This window comes from Scleropages formosus, chromosome 19 (assembly GCF_900964775.1).
Source record: "Scleropages formosus chromosome 19, fSclFor1.1, whole genome shotgun sequence".
Taxonomy (NCBI): domain Eukaryota; kingdom Metazoa; phylum Chordata; class Actinopteri; order Osteoglossiformes; family Osteoglossidae; genus Scleropages; species Scleropages formosus.
This window is the reverse complement of record NC_041824.1, coordinates 16084749-16103212: the sequence shown is the minus strand read 5'-3', so window position 1 is coordinate 16103212 and position 18464 is coordinate 16084749. Positions and strand designations below refer to the sequence as shown.

Here is an 18464-nt window from a genome sequence, read left to right as displayed (position 1 = left end):
TTACCTCTGTACAAACCCCGTGTGTTCAGTGAGGATGGCAGGTCCCAACGGATGCATCCTGTACAGTGTTGGCTTTCTCTGTGTGTGTCCCCCCCCTCCAGTGGAAGGCCCGCACCGCCAGCTTCGACAGCCAGGGATCCTGTCCGTCCCCGAAACCTCCTTCCAGTCCCTGAGACGGGCCGGCGGGCTTCAACCCCCCTCCCAACCCTAGCGTCCGTCAGCTCCGCTTTGGGCTCCGCGGACCCGGTGTCTGTGCGTCCACCTGAGAAACCCGCCACCCCCTCGTCTGCACGTCTTTAGGGTGGACAGGCAGCGCTCCAAGCGCTAATTCTCGATCAGTGATCAATTCATTTGTTTTGGCCAAAAAAGGCTATGGCTTGTGTCGATGTTGGGCCAGCTGATCCAGCATCAGCGCTTGGGCCTTGAGTGCTACCGAAGCCGTAATCCTTGGCGTGCTTAAAGCGCCGTCTCAGCATTCCCAGAGCTTTTGGCATCTGGGTCAAACAGGAGATTTAGGATTTTCAAGGGCATTTCCAAGCAGAGACTATTTATGACCCGTTCTAGGGGCTGGAGAGCCCAAAGTTCTGACCGGTTCAGCGTTTCGCTCAGAATTTCCTCTCGAAAGGTGGTCAGAGGACAGAAGGAAGTGGAAAACGAAACAAGGGCAGGTGGAGGCCAACAAAGCCTCTTCCAAGTACTTCACCGATCTGTAGCACAATAGCAGGTGAAGTCTGGGGAAAATTGCTATGGAGAATTCAGGTGATTTCCTTCTGAAGTATCGGTGTAATTTTACGTGAAGTATACAGTTACACAAGCTTTTTTCTCCAAATACGGAGACCTAAGGAAGTCTCAGAGCTCACAAGCGTGAACATTTTGCGAGAAGCACCGTGTACCTTACTGTAGTAAACCACCCATCTGCTCTGTTGCTCTCAGAAAGAGTGATGGGACGCCCTGGAAATGGCATTTTATTTGTTACAAAATTAAACCCCACGTTTTTATTAGCCAAGCAAAATTGTGCGGAGTCGCGTTTCCCAAGATGATAGGAGGAAGGTGAGCCAACTAAATGCGCTTGATACACTTGTAAATTGCCGCAATCAATTCCATATGAAGATTAACGACTCATTCAACAGGACTTTTCAAACTAATGTCAGGCTATAAATAAATGTCAGACGCAGACCCAGTTGGGTCATTTAGCGCAAGACACTTTTTACTCAAAAAGGCAGAAATACATATTTAAAAGTATCCTCTCCTCATAAGATTTTTTTTTAATCTATCAGTCACGGTATGAAATCAATGACAATAAAATTTTCCCGGGCAGTTTCTGCTCATTAGCTCTGTCGTTGCCAAAGCTACTCTTTCCCCTTGCTGCTTCAGACTGTTGAAACACTCACTGAGGTCTTGTTTTACTGTGTGTGCAGCCGTTCACCTCAGAGCCTCTCTTCTTTTTTCATTGCAACGACAGCAACACTGGATCATAGTGACATACAGAGAAAAGCAAAGGCAAAAACAGAGTAATTCTGGATATGCATACAAGAGAACTACAAGTGTGGACCACAACCCCTAAGTAGTATTAAGTTAAGAGTAAAAAATTATTAAAAAAAAAACTGACACAGGAGACAGAAAGATTTCAGTTAATGAACAAACTGATTTTCCCTTTAGTATAATTTTTCAGCATATTAAAATCGTCCAGCTCATCGTATTAACGTCCAGAGTGATAATTTTAACTTGAAACTTAATTTCACGACAATTGCTACCCCAGAAAAAGCCTGTCATATTGTCACACAGCTAGAACATGGGACCCAGTGAGGTGAAAAACAGAGAAAAAGAAAGAGGTAAAAACAAAAAACGTTGATTTGTAATCTGTTATGGTCCTACTGTGTTCATTTCGGACAGACGTTTGGAAAGTTGTACTTGCCTTCAGATGATTATGTTATGAAAGCCGTCAACACTGGAACTGCAAAAACTCCAAAGCCAAATCGTGATCAAAGTTTCTTACAGACTGTATGATTCAACAACTTTTTGAATATCAACCGGAGCAGGAAAAGAGGGAGAACCATGTGTTTTGGTTAGAATTTTTAAGCCCTGATAATACACACCAAACCCTGCCAGCAAACTGACATACCTGGAAGATTATGTGGGACAATGATGAGACACTCTTGTATCCCATTAATACAATGCAGCACTTCCTCCAAATGGCCGTGGTGAATATTTAAATGTTTGTTTTCAAAAAATTGTTATAGCACAGCTGTTTCCTTTTTCCCTGGGATGGTTCAGTGAAGAATTTTACCATGTAAAAACGCCATCATACAGGTAGATGCTTCATTTATGTGGAACCCGTGTTTGCTGTCAGCGCTTGACACAATAGCTCAACGACTGTCGCCCTCTCCAGAGTCGGATTTGCGAGAATTTAATCAGCACAGTGCGAAATTCCATTAATTCTTCTCAAGCTTCCAAATCTGACATTTCCATCTAAAGGTTGAGAATAATGTAGCCCCCATGTTCTCTCTCCCATGACATAATCATATGATCAATTACGAGAACTGATGCCTTTTTCCTGAGGCTGTTGCCTTGTGTACATTGTGTAAAATCTTAAGCCTGGAAAGGTTGAGAAGCCGTGTATTTCTAATCCTCTTTAAATATGTTTTTTGTAGACAATGTCTTGATATAAATCAACACGTGGACCGTTTGTAACCATTTTACACACTTAAATGCAAAAAATGACAAACCTTTTTGCAAGACATTTTATAATGAAAGCACAACGCAAACAAATACTAGGGAGTGGAGTCTGAGAGCAGGATGGCGGTCTGAACTTGGGTCGGAGCATTCGGCGTTCGACTGTTTCTACGCTGAGGTTGGTTGAGGATGAGCGCACTTTCCTTACTGTGTCAAAACACCATGAAGCCATTGATGTTCAATACCGGTCCATGATCGAAGTAATCAGAATCAATCAGTTCTGACTTGTAGCTAATCCTCTGAAGGACCCTCAGCCGAGGGGCACACATCAATAGGGAAACCAACCTCCCATCTGCATATCTGTGCATCTGAGAGCACAATTTCACACAACTGTTTATTTGTGCGTCAATGTCTCCGAAGATATCCATCCCGTCTCGTAATCTTGTGCTGGATTGCATAGTTGCACCAGAAATCTTGGTGTCTGGACCCAACCCCCAATCCGCACTTTTTGGTGTCAAACCGCTGACTGACGCAGTGCTGGATCAAAACTCCCTTTCCGTTCCAGCAACTGCTGAGACGGCGTTCTGGGGGTAGAGGGTCGAGCAGTTGGTGTACACTGTAGATGGGGGAGGATTAGGAGTTACAGCAGGCGCCGGGTGCATTAATGATCGCAGCTGGATGTCAGCTCTCCTCTCTGGAGTGTTTACTGGAAATTGGCTCCCATCAATAAAAAGGGCACAGCAACTACACCAACAGCCACAGAACGCACAAAAACACACTGCTGCTGTTCCCAGAACTCCTCACAGATGCTCCAGGCAAAGTGCGGCCGACGTCTCCCCTCTCGACCCTCCTCCCCCCGAGATGTAAAGACCGTGCGTCGGGGACGACCGTCCGGGTAGACAGGACAGCTCTGCTCTTGTGACAGCTGTGACATTTCACTAATTGGCAGTTGTTAGTTTGGAAATAAACGTGACGGCTCGTTCAGCTCAGACGATCCCCATTAACGGTTCTGCTCGACGTCATTGTTGATACTTACACTGTCATATATATATAAACTGTAACTGGGTCTGTCATGTCTGGTTTTCTGCAGTTGGACAAAAAAACTGTTGGAGATGATTGTGCATAGTGAATGTCCCCCCTTTATTACCCGCAGTGTGTTTGGTGGTGTTTCCTCCATCTGGATGACATAGAGCGTTCAGTGGTAGACTGACTCGGCTCAACCCATTTCGCCCGAGTCTCTTTGGGCAGTTTAATGCTTCAACTTTCATTGTGCGTGATGTTTCCTAACCGGATTCATGTGTTCCTTGTATTTACCATGCAAACGACTGACTTTCCAATTTTGTATTGAGAATTTGTATTTGTAATATTACCGTTTGAAGCCCGTCCGTGTGTTCCGACGAATCCACAATAAAGCTGTGCGTTCCCAAAAAGTTCGCACCGGTGTCTTTCGCTTTCGGTGGGATTGATGAATAAGATGAAACGTTTCACCGCATGATGGCCCTAATGCAGATTAAAGTGTATCCGGTATTATTGAGCTTCCTGTGAATATAAGGTTGGTCTGCATAAACAACACAAAGGCATTCCATCAGGATCCACAAAGAAAGAAATTCAATTTCATTGCGTTATTGATCCCTCCTGCTTTGAACAGTTGCTGCTTAAAGGTCACTGTTCTCCGAAAGACGTGAAAAAGGTAATCGGTGTGTGCAATTTAATTGCAGAGGCTTTATGTTACGGTAGACTGAAGCATCAAGGGAGCAAACATTTACAGAGGAGCTGTGTCTCTTCATCAGTCCACACACAGCATTAAGGTAGATACTATCACAGTCAATTGATGCATTATTGAAAATCATATCTGATACACTCATATATTTGTTTCGCTTCTGGGAGGAAAATGTCTGGAGGCAATGAAGCAACGTCTGCCCTCAATGAAGTTTTTAGGTGACTGCACAAACAAATATGTCTAAAGCACATTATTGTAACTGACAGGGAACCTTGTTAAGAATGTGCTGGAGGGGAAAAGTCATTCTGAAATGCATGCAGGAGGCATGCAAAAGGAAAATCTGGCTAAGATCCATTAAGTCAGGTTTTATGTACGTTGAGCAGCTTGCTAACAAAAGCACCTTCCTGCTGTGCTTTTACAAAATGATAGACATTATTTTTCTGTATGAAGGCTGAAATGAGACCTCTCTGTGTTCGGTGTAAGATGCTTCATGTTTTAAATAAAGAGCATTTAGTAGACTATAAACACATAACACTTATCTGCATGGTTACCTCCATTAGGAGGCATTACACAGCATGTTGAACTGCTCAAGGCGAAATATTAAATAGTGCGATGGAATCACTTTTATGACAACTCAACCTCATTAACAGTCCGTTTTCATGCTGACCCCCTTGAATATGACGCAGCGTGATCTTTTGCAAATGTTTTCAGAATCTTTTTTGGCAGCAATCGCACCCTCGTTCCTAATGTGAGACTGTGTGATGCTGGCCGCTCAGCCCAGCGAAGACCACGAAAACCAGGGTGATTTAAAAGGGCCGATCAGCCGTCACGCGCGGCCCCAGGAGCGGAAACCTATTTACGGCGATAAACAACGGGCCAAGGAAGCAACCGCTGCTTGCTGCCAGCTGGAGGCGCATAAACAAAAAACATGTTTCCAAACGTTTCTTTCAAAGGTGAGGTCGACAACCGACACATTATTGAACAGCTGACACCTGCATCACGCAGCTGCCTTTCCGCTCACAGCTGAAGCCTGACGGACTGCACAGCTGCTACATTTTGCCCCATAATTACCCCATTCAAGCATAATCATTTTACCAAATCTTTTCAAACCTTCATACCTGCTTTTTTTTTAAACCATTAAACCCCCTATGACCAACAGCACGTAAATCCAGCTCTGACTGGATGGGTGGGACCCATGCCCCCCCTTGCCTTCACATCCAGGCAGACCTACATGTACAAACTAAACAACCACTTCTGCCAAAAAAGTTTCAATCCATCAAGAAGTATTAATTTAGTAAACTAATAGATGGCATTTAGACTTAAAAAACCCAGGTTCTACTCTCATCTCCTGCTATAATATCTTTGATTGAGGTACTTGGTCTGAATTGCTCCACTGAAAATTGCCCAGCTGTTTAAAGGAAAGAATTACTCTATGGTGCTTTGGAGAAAATCATCTGCTAAATTAATGAATGTAATTTTCATTGCTGTTTATCTTTAAAGAAAGAAATCCAATAATACCACTGATTGCTTATAGTAAACATTACTTACTCATTTTTTTTATTTATTGTCAATACCCTGCTTCGCTGATGCGTGTAATTGGTTAATGAAAACATTGCCAAAACTTTTTTCAATGACAAGACTAATTATAATTTATATATTCTTAAAATATAATATTATATAATTTCTTATTAAATAGCAAGGGTTACACTATTGCAAATGTATACAGAAAGGTCAGAAATCTCTGACTGACCAAAATTTGGACAGATCTGAATAGGAGATCATTTGGTACCCTGAAGTCGACTACTGTCCCATCCATGATGCGGCTTGCCTCAACCCCCACGCTCTCTGGGATGATGTCTGGGTTCTGCTACGTTGAATTGGATGAAGGGTTACTGAAATTGAATTAATGGGTGGAACATTTGGTACCTAATTAAATTTAATAAGCGCTATGTTTTGTGAAGCAGTTTGCATAACGGTTTAAATGAGTGTTCACTTACTGACCTGGGCATTAGAAGCCACAGGTCCCATTGTTGTTGTGCAACAGTTGTCAGAGGCAACACGTCTCACTGTCTTTGTTGCATAGAACAAAGAAAACAATGCATCAAATGCTTGTACTTTCATGAGGAATCCCTTTCTAAAGCCTAGATTGTTTAAAGCTGCAGGTAAAACTCATTTGTTTCATGCACATTTCTGTGTTCTGTTGTGCACCACCACATTAAAACATGGTGTTATACTTTCCACAATAATGCTACTACCCAAAGTCAAATAACATTCACTCGAGAACTCAATATAATATTCTCACTTCGCTGCGAACTTGTGGTCACAAAGACTAATTTACTGGTGCCCAGTGGACACTGCATCTTCAGAAAGCTGACTTGTCATACAGAACATTATTCTTCATGGGACTGGTTACTTGATCCACTGTAAAGATGGTTTAATTTTAGAATTATTATTTTTGACATTTATTTGTTGACCTGATACTTTTCTGCAAAGCAGCTAAAGATGTTGAGTGATTCACAGTTATGTACCCATTTGTACTAGGGGGTAATTTTTAGTGGAGCAACATAGAGTAAGTACCTTGCTCAAGGGTACTAGAGCTGGGGTTTGAACCCGCAGGTCCAATGGCAGCAGCTCTAACGCTTCACTACCAGCCACCACTGTGTAAGTATGGAGTGTAGAAAGTGTAAAACATGCATGTTGTTATTGAAATTTTATTACCCGAGGGAGCTACTTGCCCTGAGGTGGCACAGCAGAGCCTAATCTGGCAACACAGGGCGCAAGGCTAGAGGGGACACACCCCAGACGGGACGCCAGTCCGTCGCAAGGCACCCCAAGCAGGACTCAAACCCCAGACCCACCATAGAGCAGGCCCCAGCCAAACCCCCTGTGCCACCACACCCTGCCTGAGTGTTTTGTTTGCAATTTCCAGTTACAAACATTGATTAATATGTCTTATGGTGTTGAGCCCTTTTGAAAGTCACAGTGGTATCTATAAAATTACAACTATTCACTCATCTTTAGTAATCAGGGTAAAAGTTTCCTGTTAAATTTTGTTTCTTGGATTTTGTTTAATAGTTCAATGTTGCACACTTGTGATTTTTCAGACACTCTAAATGCTTTCTATGGAAAAATGAAGGGAGGTTTTATCTTACCTTTGACAAGATGATGAATCCATATTACAATCTTTATTAGTAGCACAATGAGCCAGTTTAAAAAAAAAATGAAAAAAGCACATTTCTTTATTTTTAATAAGTGCAGTCTCTGCATCTTGTTCTCTTTGCTTTGAATCACATATACCCCTGTCTTTTTCTTTAAGAAAACCCCATTCTTTTTTCTGACCTAAGTGTAGCTGACAGAAATGAAATCATGTCTTGGGCAGAAACTTTTACACAACACATGACAGGAAGAGCTGTTCACAAGACAGAAATGTTTACACTGTGATGTGCTCATCTGCTCCTATTACACTACAGCGCACTTGTCATTTACAACCCCGTTTGTGATTTAAGGGAAGAAAATGCTCATGTTCCCTTTTGCTGCGGTAAATCTCATCACGTTACATCAGAGACAGGTCAGTCTCACAACCTTTACACCTGGATTACTCAGAAGCAAGGAATGTGACAGCGAAAGATGTACTGGCAATTTCTGTCTTCTTAAGAGCTGAGAATGAATGTAATGTGCATTTAAAAAGCATTGCATAAGGGTTTAGATTAAAGAATATAACACATTTCGTAGCAGATGCCATATTTTAAAATCAAGACAGACAGTGACATGACTTTAATCAGCTTTTGCTTTGATCGTATTTAAATGTTCTCACAAAGATGCTCCATGTGTCTGAATGGAAAATTCAGAGTGTATGTATCCTACATATACATATTGGAACGATTAATTTCAGAGGGTCCGTGCCTTTTTCATTTTGCCTTTGGGCATTTTTCCAGTTGTGAATCTTTAATTCGTTGAGTGAAAATTACTTATTCACTTACAGAGAATCCTAAAAAATTATACTGCCATATTGCACAGAAATAGGAAGTGCTACTGAAGGGAAATGAGGAAATGGAATAGATATTGCAGCGGTTTTCATGATCTGGATATGCCCGTTATGGTCTGTCGCACGAATGTCACATGAAAGATTATGCTGCAGTCTGAAATACATCATTTAAATGAAACCGTTCTTACAGCAAGTTGTGTTTTGCGCGCAAAAATGCATCATGTCTTGTAAATAAGAAACAAGACTGGAAATACCAGAAATCATACAGCTGCCAAAGTGATTTATATAACGAGCAACGGATTTGTAGTATATAAATTAAATGTATATGTGCACTACAGTTAAACATAAATATACACATTTGTGTTCATAAGTTAAAATGTTTTTTACAAACTGATAAAGTGGAGTGTGAATAACTTGGCCAGCTGAGTGGAGTTGCAATGTCTATAAATGCTTCTTGAGAGATCGTTGACTTTTAACAACGGCCTCTAGGGGACGCTCACACCTCTAGCTTGTTCTTCATGATGAGCTTGTACAGGACCTGGTAGCCATCGTCCCAGGCGTAGATCTGCTGTTCCAACGGGTGGTATTTAAGGCTTGAGTGAGAGCTGTAGCGCCGGGGTAAGTAGAGCAGCGGAGCCATGTCATTGGGGATCATGTCGTCGACGTCGAAGACGCACTGCACTCGCGACCGGCTGGGCACCTTTGTGTTGTACACCACATAGACCGTGCCGCACACGATGAAGGCGGCTTCCGCATTTGCTCTGGGACATGGCGTGTCCCACATCTCTTCGATATCCAGCGTATCAGGGTCCATTTTGGCCAGGCAGATGTTACGGTCACTCCTGCGGTTAGCATAGAGGACCCACAGACCTGTGCCATCGGCTGCCAGGTCAATGTAGGTGCTGGGGGTGAGGCCGTATACTGGCACGGGGTTCTCAACTGGGAACACGGCGCTCTCGACTATTGAGCCATTCTGCAGGTTGTACTTGACCACCTGGAAGGCCCTCCCTTCCTGAACATAGTAGACATGGGCATTGTAGACCGTATACCCTGTGCCACTCCAGGGAGAGGGCAGCTTGACCGGCACGCCATGGGTGAACCTGAAGGAGGTACTCAAGTGCCGGAAGGAGTCAAACTCGTAAAGGGTGTCCTCGGCAGCGTCATCCAAGACGTAGACCTTCCCCGACCGAGATCCAGCATCTTTGGTCCACACACCCTTGGAGCTGCCTGACCTCTTCAGGATCTTCATAGCCTTGATGCTGAAGATCATGTCCGTGCAGTCTGTGGAGCGAGCAGAGGATGGGTCAACGCTAGCGTGCTGCTTATTTGCCTGTGTTTTCTTGAGTCTCTGTATTTTTGGCCAGCAGAAAGGTCAAAGTGCATCAAAGTCCAAGAGTACGCTCAGAAGACATGCACCGACACAAGCGAGCACAGAATCCAGAGTCTGGGTTGGATTTTTCTACTCAAATGTCTCGTTCAGCAGAACATTCCAGCCTTTCTTGTGGCATTAGCATTTCTCGAGCACCTGAGATATGTTTTTGAAGCCGCGCCTCAGTATGCAGGACACATGGTTTAGCCTGCAGCGCTCCGTTTCGCTGGCCGAGAAATCAAAATGAACTTGACAGATCCAAAGGAGGAACACGGCAGCTGGCAGCCGAAGGAGAAGTCGCTAATGATGGAGGAGACACAGATGAGGGAGGCAAATCCGCAGTAACCAGAGCATTAGCACTAAAAACCGTGAAGAAAAAAAAGTTTTCCTTTGATTGTGCAGAGGGGTTTGACTTTACATGGCTCTTCTGGCAGTCTTCTGAGCTCATGCATTGCAGAAACAAACAATTACGTAGTGCAGGAAATAGGAGTTTTATTACCCATTTCTTATTCTGGCAGAGTTTTTTATTCGAAAGGTACTGAAACCACTACTAAAACTAAATAAAACACATATCATGAGGACAGCACACAGGCAAATTACAATTACTAATAGGTCACCTTCTAGCAGGTGGTGTGGTGGTTAGAGCAGCTGCCTTTGGATTCAGAATACCTTTGATAAAGGTACTTACCCTGGACAGATACAGTAAATCTTACCTAGCTGTGTAAATCACTGTACATAAGCTTAACATTGTGAGCTGCTTTGGAGAAATGTGTTTGCTGAATGTAAACATAGAATTATTTGAAAACTATTAGAAATTTCCATCTTCCACAAGCTGGAAATTTGCAACCCGAACATTTGTTACTTATGGTATGTTGTTGATGCTGGTAAACCACAATTGCTGATAGTCATCAAAAATAAAGACAAGCACCTGATTCTACCTGGCAGACTGCTTATGGCACCATGGGTAATGCTCTTGACTGATGTTTCCCAAAGTCCTGGGTTCGATCAGGAAAGCTGTGCGGGTGGCACAGTGTTACTGTCTCACAACGCCTGGGTGGTATGAGCGAATGTGGGTTCGGTCCTGCTCAGTCTGTGCGGAGTTTGCATGTTTTCCCCATGTCTGCATGGGTTTCCTCTCACAGTTCAAAGACATGCTGTTCAGGTGAACTTCTTACTCTAAAATCACCCATAGTGTGTGAGTGACAGAGAGAAGGTGTGTTTCACTGGTGTATAGATGAGTAACTCATTGTAAGTAGTGTATCTAGCAGTGTAAGTGACCTTGGGTGAGTATGGTGTGTGGGTTGATAACACTACATAGTGTTGATTGGAAGTTGCTTTGGAGAAAAGTAAGAACTCCTGATCAGCTCCAATGCATGTCCACCCTACTATGTGGACAGGAGAATACATCACAACCGTGCTACGGTGTGGAGATAAATTTTCTCACAGCTATCATCTGAGACTTTCTGTTTTAATTCCCTGTTCTAATTACAAACATTGGCGGGAGGAAAAACCATATGGTATACTGCATGTAGCATGGTATAAATAGTATTTCACAGTATTTCCTGCTGTGTGTCCTCAGGACCCACATGTGGTCCTTGCCTGACTCACCTGACAGCTCTGTGGGCCTGGTTTGATCCCCCTCCTGCCCCATGGGCTCCGGCTGCTCAGCCAGCTGTTCGTCAGTGTCCACACAAGGCTGTGGAGGGTTCTGGTTCTCCACGTAGTCCATCTCCCGCTCGATGCGGTCCAGGCGGGAGCCCACAGTGGACAGACTGGCTCGCAAGTCGTCTTTCTGCTTCCTCAGACCTTGGGCCAAACCTAACATCTGGTGCTGGAAGTCTCGCAGCTCGGAGGCGTAGTGACTGGCCTCCTCCTGCCACACAGAGATGTGCTCCTGAGAGATCATGGAAAAAAAAAAAAAACGGGAAGTCATCAAAAGTGTCCCCACACCAGTAGAGACCACACTGCTCTTGGTGGTTTGAGGGACAGAGAAACGCTCTTGTTCTGAGAGCTATCCTTTCCCCCTGAGTTGGAATATGAGGGTTGACAGCATAAATGCTGAAAAAACAATTACAGCAACAACTGATAACCCTAAAAGAGCATTTATTTGAGCTGCTTAGTCTTATTTTTCTATTTTTTTTACTGTATAACAAAAATAAAAAATACAAAATACAAAACGTCACACAAAAACAAGCAAAAATAAGCTTGTTTCTTCAATTCCGTCTTAAACACACACTTGTATATACACATATATATAGTATATATAGTCAATGTTCATAGTTAGAAAAGGATATATATATATATATATATACAAGACAATGATATCAACAGGACAAACAGTCTAGTGTAAGAGGGAAATATTAGAGTAAAATTCTCACTAAAATATTGATGTCCTCAATAATAATAACTGCAAGTGAGAATGGTGGGGGATAAGACTGATATCGGCTGGGGTATAAGCCTATAAAGAGCTGCTTTGTCTTATTGATGGTTTATTGTTTATTGCTTTGTTGTCAAGGAGCCCATGGCTGTCCACTGAAAAGTAGATCGGCAAAATTAATGGGGTTGAAAACATATAGTTTGCAAATATAGGAATTATTGAGGTAACATTCCATTTTGTGCTGTTGTTAACAAATAAAAAAATCAGATTACCTCACCTGGGAAAAGTGAGCCTTGCTTAAAGGTACTAGAGCAGAAGGTGGGATTTCACTGTGGGTCCTTTGAGTTCAAGGCGCAGCTCTAACCACGGCGCCACCTGCTGCCACAAAGTGATAACAGTGTCCCTCCCCGATTTTCTGGTCGGGTTCAGTGAATAGGGAGCACGACTGAGATGTCTGTATGACAGGGAAATGTTCCAAGTCATATCCTGTGCACTCTTCCCAGAGCACAGATGCTTTGCTTTGAGCTTCTCGAGTTTTTATATTCTTCTTTGTACAGCTCCCTTTTTTCAACAAGCTCCCCACCGCCAAGAGGCAGGCTTTAAGCTGACAGAATACCTCACATCTTCTCTGCCCAGAGACAACATTAAAAATGACCAGTAATGGGTAACTTTTTTATGAATCCATTTACTGTCATCAACACCAGTGGAATGCACCATGACTATATAAACGGCATTTTTCCAGCCAGGTGCCCAAGAGGCAAATATTTTTCTCACTCCCTCTATTCCTCTGTCTCTTTCTTTCACTCTCTGTGTGTCTCTTTTATTTTATGAGCATGTGTGCATTGAAATAAAATATAATATTGGGAAGGGAGGTGCAGCAGCACGGTGAGTTTAGCCTATGCCTGCTGTGTGGGGGGCCTGGGATTTGAGCCCTGCTTGGGGTGCCTTGCGACAGACTGCCGTCCCATCCTTGGTGTGTCCCCTCCCTCCTTGACCTTGCGCCCAGTGCCATCAGGCAGGGGTCCGGCTCACTGCAACCCTGCTTGGGACAAGCGGTCGTAGACATTGCATTATAATACTGGGAATAGGTGTATGAATGCACTTGACTCAGGAAAAACATCTGAAGGGATGTCCTTTCATTGTCTCCTGCTTCTCAGCCCAAGTTTTTGAGGAAAGCTGTCTCTGTGATGTAAATATATGGTTGAAACACAATTTTTACATACTATTTAATAATACACACACACACACACACACATTTTCTGAACCGCTTGTCCCATATAATAACCAACCAATGTCAACAACCATTTTTCCCAAGCAGAGTCACAGCAAGCCAGAGCCCATCCCAGAAGAAGAGGGTGCAAGGCTGAAGGGGAAGAGATGCTGGATGGGATGCTAGTCCATCACAGGGCACCCCAAGCCAGACTCAAACCCCAGACCCATCAGACAGTGGGCACCAAGCAAACCTACTGTGCCACCATACCCCCTAACAAAAAGAACAGATTTATTAGTTTATTTTATTTTATTTATTTACTTGTTTTGGGGGTGGTGGTGGCGTGGTGGCGTAGTGGCGCAGTGGGTTGGACCGAGCTCTGCTCTCCAGTGGGTCTGGGGTTCGAGTCCTGCTGGGGGTGGCATCCCGTCCTGGGCATGTCCCCTCCCCCTCCAGCCTTGCACCCTGTGTTGTCAGGTTAGGCTCCGGCTTCCTGCGGCTCAGACAGTGTGTGTGTGTGTGTGTGTGTGTGTGTGTATGTGTACATACGTACTTATTTTAGTGAGAGAACTGAACCAAGTCACAACAATATAAAGACTTAATATAATACTAATGCATACAAGTACACAATTCTAGCTGAAAGGCATAGGATTACAGTATTAATCCTTTTAATCATAAACAAGGATTATGACCAAGGGAGTTCATACAGCCCTGTCTACAAACCAAAAAAGGAAGACGTTATCTCATCTTTCCAAAGCCCATTAAGTCATCCAAAAGTGCCTGGAATGGCCTCACACTTCTGAGAAATAAATGCCTCTCGTGTTTCTTCTCAACCTCGATCTCTCTGTCCTCTCTGTCCTTTTGGTGTGTGTCGGACCTGTTAAGAATGCGTGTGCAAGTTGAAGTTTCTGTTTAACTGTTCTCTCTTTGTTTATGCTCAAGGGCAAACGGACGTTACTGAAATATCACATATCCCCCCATATCCTCTCTATATGTATAACCAATCACAGTATTCTGTTTTTTAACATTACCTTTTATAGTTTTGTCCTAGACCCCGACTCACTTTCTAAACCAGTGAGAACTTATTTCTTCGTTCTGCGAAATAGTATATAATCTGTGTGAACACGCAATAAACTTGAGGAGGAGGATTTGGAACGAAACACTCTGCTTGTTCTCGTGTCCTATTCCTCCCAGTGATCGCTGGTCTCTGGTGTCCGGACGGCTCTGAGGTGGCGGAAGGCTGAGATAGAAATTAAAATAATTTCTAATCTAATACACTTAAAATCTAGGTAAGCTGTATCAAGAAAAATAAGATGCACTGGAGTGAGGTACACACAGAAACAACATTAGCTCAAAGGATATTATAAGAGCCAGACTTCACCTCTCAAAGGTAAATTAAGTACAGTAAACCCAGTAAGTTTTACATTTATATGACACTTTTCTTGAAAGTGGCTTATGGCATTAATCTACTTACCCATCTGTGCAGCTACATAACTTCTTATAAAGCAATTTAGGGTAAGCACCTTGCTTAGGAATGCTACACCCAGAGGGAGATTCCAACCTGCAACCTTTGGGTCCAAAGGCAGCAGCTCTGACCACTACACTATGAGCTGCCCCCTTTAAGTTACTGCTGCTGAACGGGCTAGTTTTCCTTTCACCGATGAATATTTAGGAGTGTGTAAATCTCCTACCCTTAAGTGCATTGAAATCCTGGGTAGTTGGTTACTTCCCTGATGCTCTTCAGCTCATGTGCCACAACCGAGGGACATTGATGCTATAGCACACTGCAGTGCTGGTGTGAAATATGTATTACAAGTATTCCAAGTGATCATCTGAATTCATTCGTTTGCCAGTGCAATGGATCCAGTGCCGCAAAAAGCACTGTTGGCAAGACATTACTCTCAGGAGTGACACAAGGCAAACACAAGACGCTTGTAAAATTATTGCCGTTGAAGCACTAACGCTTACCAACAATATACATCTAGAGCATTTTTACCGCCCTAATATTTATCCAGGTGGGAATGCACGCCAACTCCGAGTACGAGTTGAAAGGTATCGCTTGATGCCACGAGAAAGGTTTCCGGAGACATGTTGGGAAGTTTCTTTTTTCTGTTGTTTCGAGACCCGGCCTTTGGAAGGGAGGGAGACAGCAGAGTCTCCAGGGAGACTTCTTAGAAGCAGCCTTTTTATTCTAACATTAGTGTGGAGTCAGCACGTTGACAGCAGGAGCGCAAAGGTGGGGTGGGGGGTTTGGAAGATCGAGTGGCAGAGATCAGAGACGTAAGATAGGCCCCTCCCCCCACCCCCTTGTACCAGCTCCCCTTGGAGGAGCTCCCGAGAGACTGACAATCAGACAGAGTTAATGCAAATTCTGCTGCCGAGGAAAGAAAAATCCAAATTAAAAACGGAACACAGGAAAAAAACACACATTTGGGAGCACGGTAATGCTCCACAGACATCCCCCCGATCCCCTTAACCATGTTCTGACTTCTATTGCTCCTCCTTCCTGGCCCTGAAGACAACAGCTTTTCCAACACTCCGCTGGGGTCTGTACTAGAAAAGCACACCAAGCGTCAACTTGCGTTTCAACACGCTTAACTTTCACAGAAAAAAAAAAAAAAAAAAATCCTTGAAAAGTCTGGTGAGGAATCTGAAGCTACTTGGTGTCGAAGAAAAACTTCTGGCTCTTTGGGTGCCAATGTGATCAACATTTTCTCTTTCACAGCACAAAGGAGATATATTTGGAATCTACATGAGAAATATATCATATTTCAGTTTTTGTTGCTTTTTTCGGCATGAAAAGTTGTTTACACTTGTATTGCCAAAGCATTGGCTGAAAAATTTCATTAACAATATTTTCTAACAGAAAATAATAAATAAATGAATAATGAATAAAAAAGATAAACAAACTGTTACTTGAACTAATGTCAACTACAGCAGTGTGATCATCACAACAGTGGAATAATAATCCACTAATCCACTAATAATACAGCTATTATGTGCTAAAATAAATGTTTATGCTCTTCTGAGCCATCCATCACAGTTTCATTTCCTCTTTGTGACTATTCAGAACTGCCTTTTTTCTTAACATGAATAATTGTCCTGCAGATGACTAATGCATTAGTACAGCGGTGGTTTCGCTAGGCCGTTCGGCATCTTGTATTCTTTTATAGGCTGACAGTTTAAGGCCTTTGAGTTAAAGAGCATACATACATAATGATCCAGCTCAGTGGTTTCCAATCTTTTTTCGTGATGGTGCCCTAAAGCTCTATATCCTATTCTGGAACACCCCTAGTCAATGTTCTATTAGGGTGTTGTCCCCGAGGACGTTTTGTCGTTAGACTAAGAGACTTGTTATGTCTCTCGGAGAAGTCAACACACCAACAGACGAAAACCACATCGGATCACGCGTTGGCTGGTGGGTAACTGTAAGCAAAGAAAGTGATGTAAAGCAGATGGCGACTATTATATTAGTTTAATGTAGCGTGATCATTAGTCCTGTGTCTAAACAGTATAACAGAACATCTGTTCGAGAGAATTATTACATCTCTGCTGTTGTAGCTAATACTTGTCTAAAAAAAATGATGAACATAATTAACCCATTGAAGCCAAGGCAAAATTTCCGAGTCGTACGGCACCCTTGGGCTGTGTCACCGGCACCCTGGTTGAAAACCGCTGGCACAGCTTATAAGGTATTACTTACACACACGCACGCTGTCTGAAACTGCTTGTCTCATGCGGGGTCGCGGCGAACCAGAGCCCAACCCGGCAACTCAGGGCGCAAGGCTGGAGGGGGAGGGGTCGCACCCAGGGTGGGACGCCAGCCCGTCACAAGGCACCCCAAGTGGGACTCGAACCCGAGACCAACCGGAGAGCAGGACCTGGCCAAACCCGCTGCACCACCGCATCCCCCGTATAAGGTATTAATATGTCACCATTAAGGTATTATCTTATAAGGTATTAGTTTCAACTGTGGGTCACATGGGCAGTCCTGACTGCACAGCCACGACTGCTCCGAAGTTCCCTGTCTGTGTGTCGGGCAGCTTCCAGAGAACAAGAGCGGGGTTAGACTGGTGCGAGAGGTGGCGTTTACCTCGATAGCCAGCAGCCGGTGCTCCAGGTAGTCCATCAGAGCCTGGTTCTGGCCACCGGCAAGGCCCAAGGTGACGGCGACCACAAGGAGGACGGCTCTCATGACCGGAATGAGAGAGAGAGACGGCAGAAGCTGCAGTGTGTCCTCCTGTTCCTGCAAGCTCCCAATGGTCGCTGTGCGCGAGTGTGTGTGAAGAGGGAGGGGTGTGGAACCTTCCTCTGGAGTTCGGAGTTCCTCAGCCCACGTGTTTGGCCAGAATGTTTTGGCAGGACTTGAGGGAGGGGTTTCTTCTGCCCAACGCTGATGTTTTCTCCCGCCGACCTCGCTATGTTCTGTGTCGTACGTGCGGGTTTGTGTGTGTTCTCTCGCAGAAAGGCTTTGAATCTGGACTTATTTGCTTCGGTATCCAAACTACACTGAGAGTGTTTCGACTGAAGTCTTCTGCTGAAATTAATGTTCAGTAGACTGAAAAATTATCCATTTGTAATCACAGTTCAGCACTGGTGAAGTCTGGACTTGATTGAAAAGGCCGGATAGGAAAATTTTGACACGTTGCACAACAAAACAAACTATTTCAGCACATCGGATAAGCGGCAACCAACTGAGAGAACAGAATTATTTTCTGTAAGATCATTTATAGTTATGCTCATGCCTGGTCTTTTGTGCGTCCTGTTTCTTTTGAAATTCACGCCCCAAGCGGACCGATGCGGCATTACTCTCCAATAAACCAAGGAAATAAATGTTTCTTGTTCATGATCATTGCTTTTTCTTTTTTATTTCTTTAAAAACATAAAATAAACGATGCAGTCTACAGAGTAAATAAAATTTCAAAATGCATTCATACTTTTGGCCAGGGCAGTAAAACGAGACTCATTTCCTGGCCCATATAGCTGAGAACAACTGGCCACTGACACCATGTGGCTCAGACTCCCTTCTTGCTTGGGCCTCTGTGCTTCCACTTTTTCATTTCTGCACACTTTAAATGAATGCGCAATTCAGCGGCAGAAAAAAAAAGGCTTGGCAGAAGCAATTTCCTG

At 43.6% G+C, this 18464-nt stretch overlaps 2 protein-coding genes across 2 annotated transcripts in view; one reads left to right on the top strand and one right to left on the bottom strand.

Moving 5' to 3' along the window:
- syt6a (synaptotagmin VIa) overlaps positions 1 to 4091 on the top strand; it is a 31764-nt gene extending 27673 nt beyond the window's left edge. Inside the window, exon 9 of the mRNA XM_018760553.2 lies at positions 102 to 4091. Coding sequence (XP_018616069.2) covers positions 102 to 173 — 72 coding nt within the window. The 3' untranslated portion in view covers positions 174 to 4091. The remainder of the gene's footprint in view (positions 1 to 101) is intronic.
- Positions 4092 to 8791: 4700 nt separating this feature from the next.
- LOC108939225 (olfactomedin-like protein 3A) lies at positions 8792 to 17596 on the bottom strand. Its single transcript, XM_018760379.2, has 3 exons — positions 17428 to 17596; positions 11356 to 11641; positions 8792 to 9659 (listed from the first exon to the last, which is right to left on the bottom strand). Exons 1-3 carry the CDS (start codon positions 17527 to 17529, stop codon positions 8875 to 8877), a joined length of 1173 nt encoding a protein of 390 aa, XP_018615895.2. The 5' UTR covers positions 17530 to 17596; the 3' UTR covers positions 8792 to 8874.
- Between the last annotated feature and the right edge of the window lie 868 nt (positions 17597 to 18464).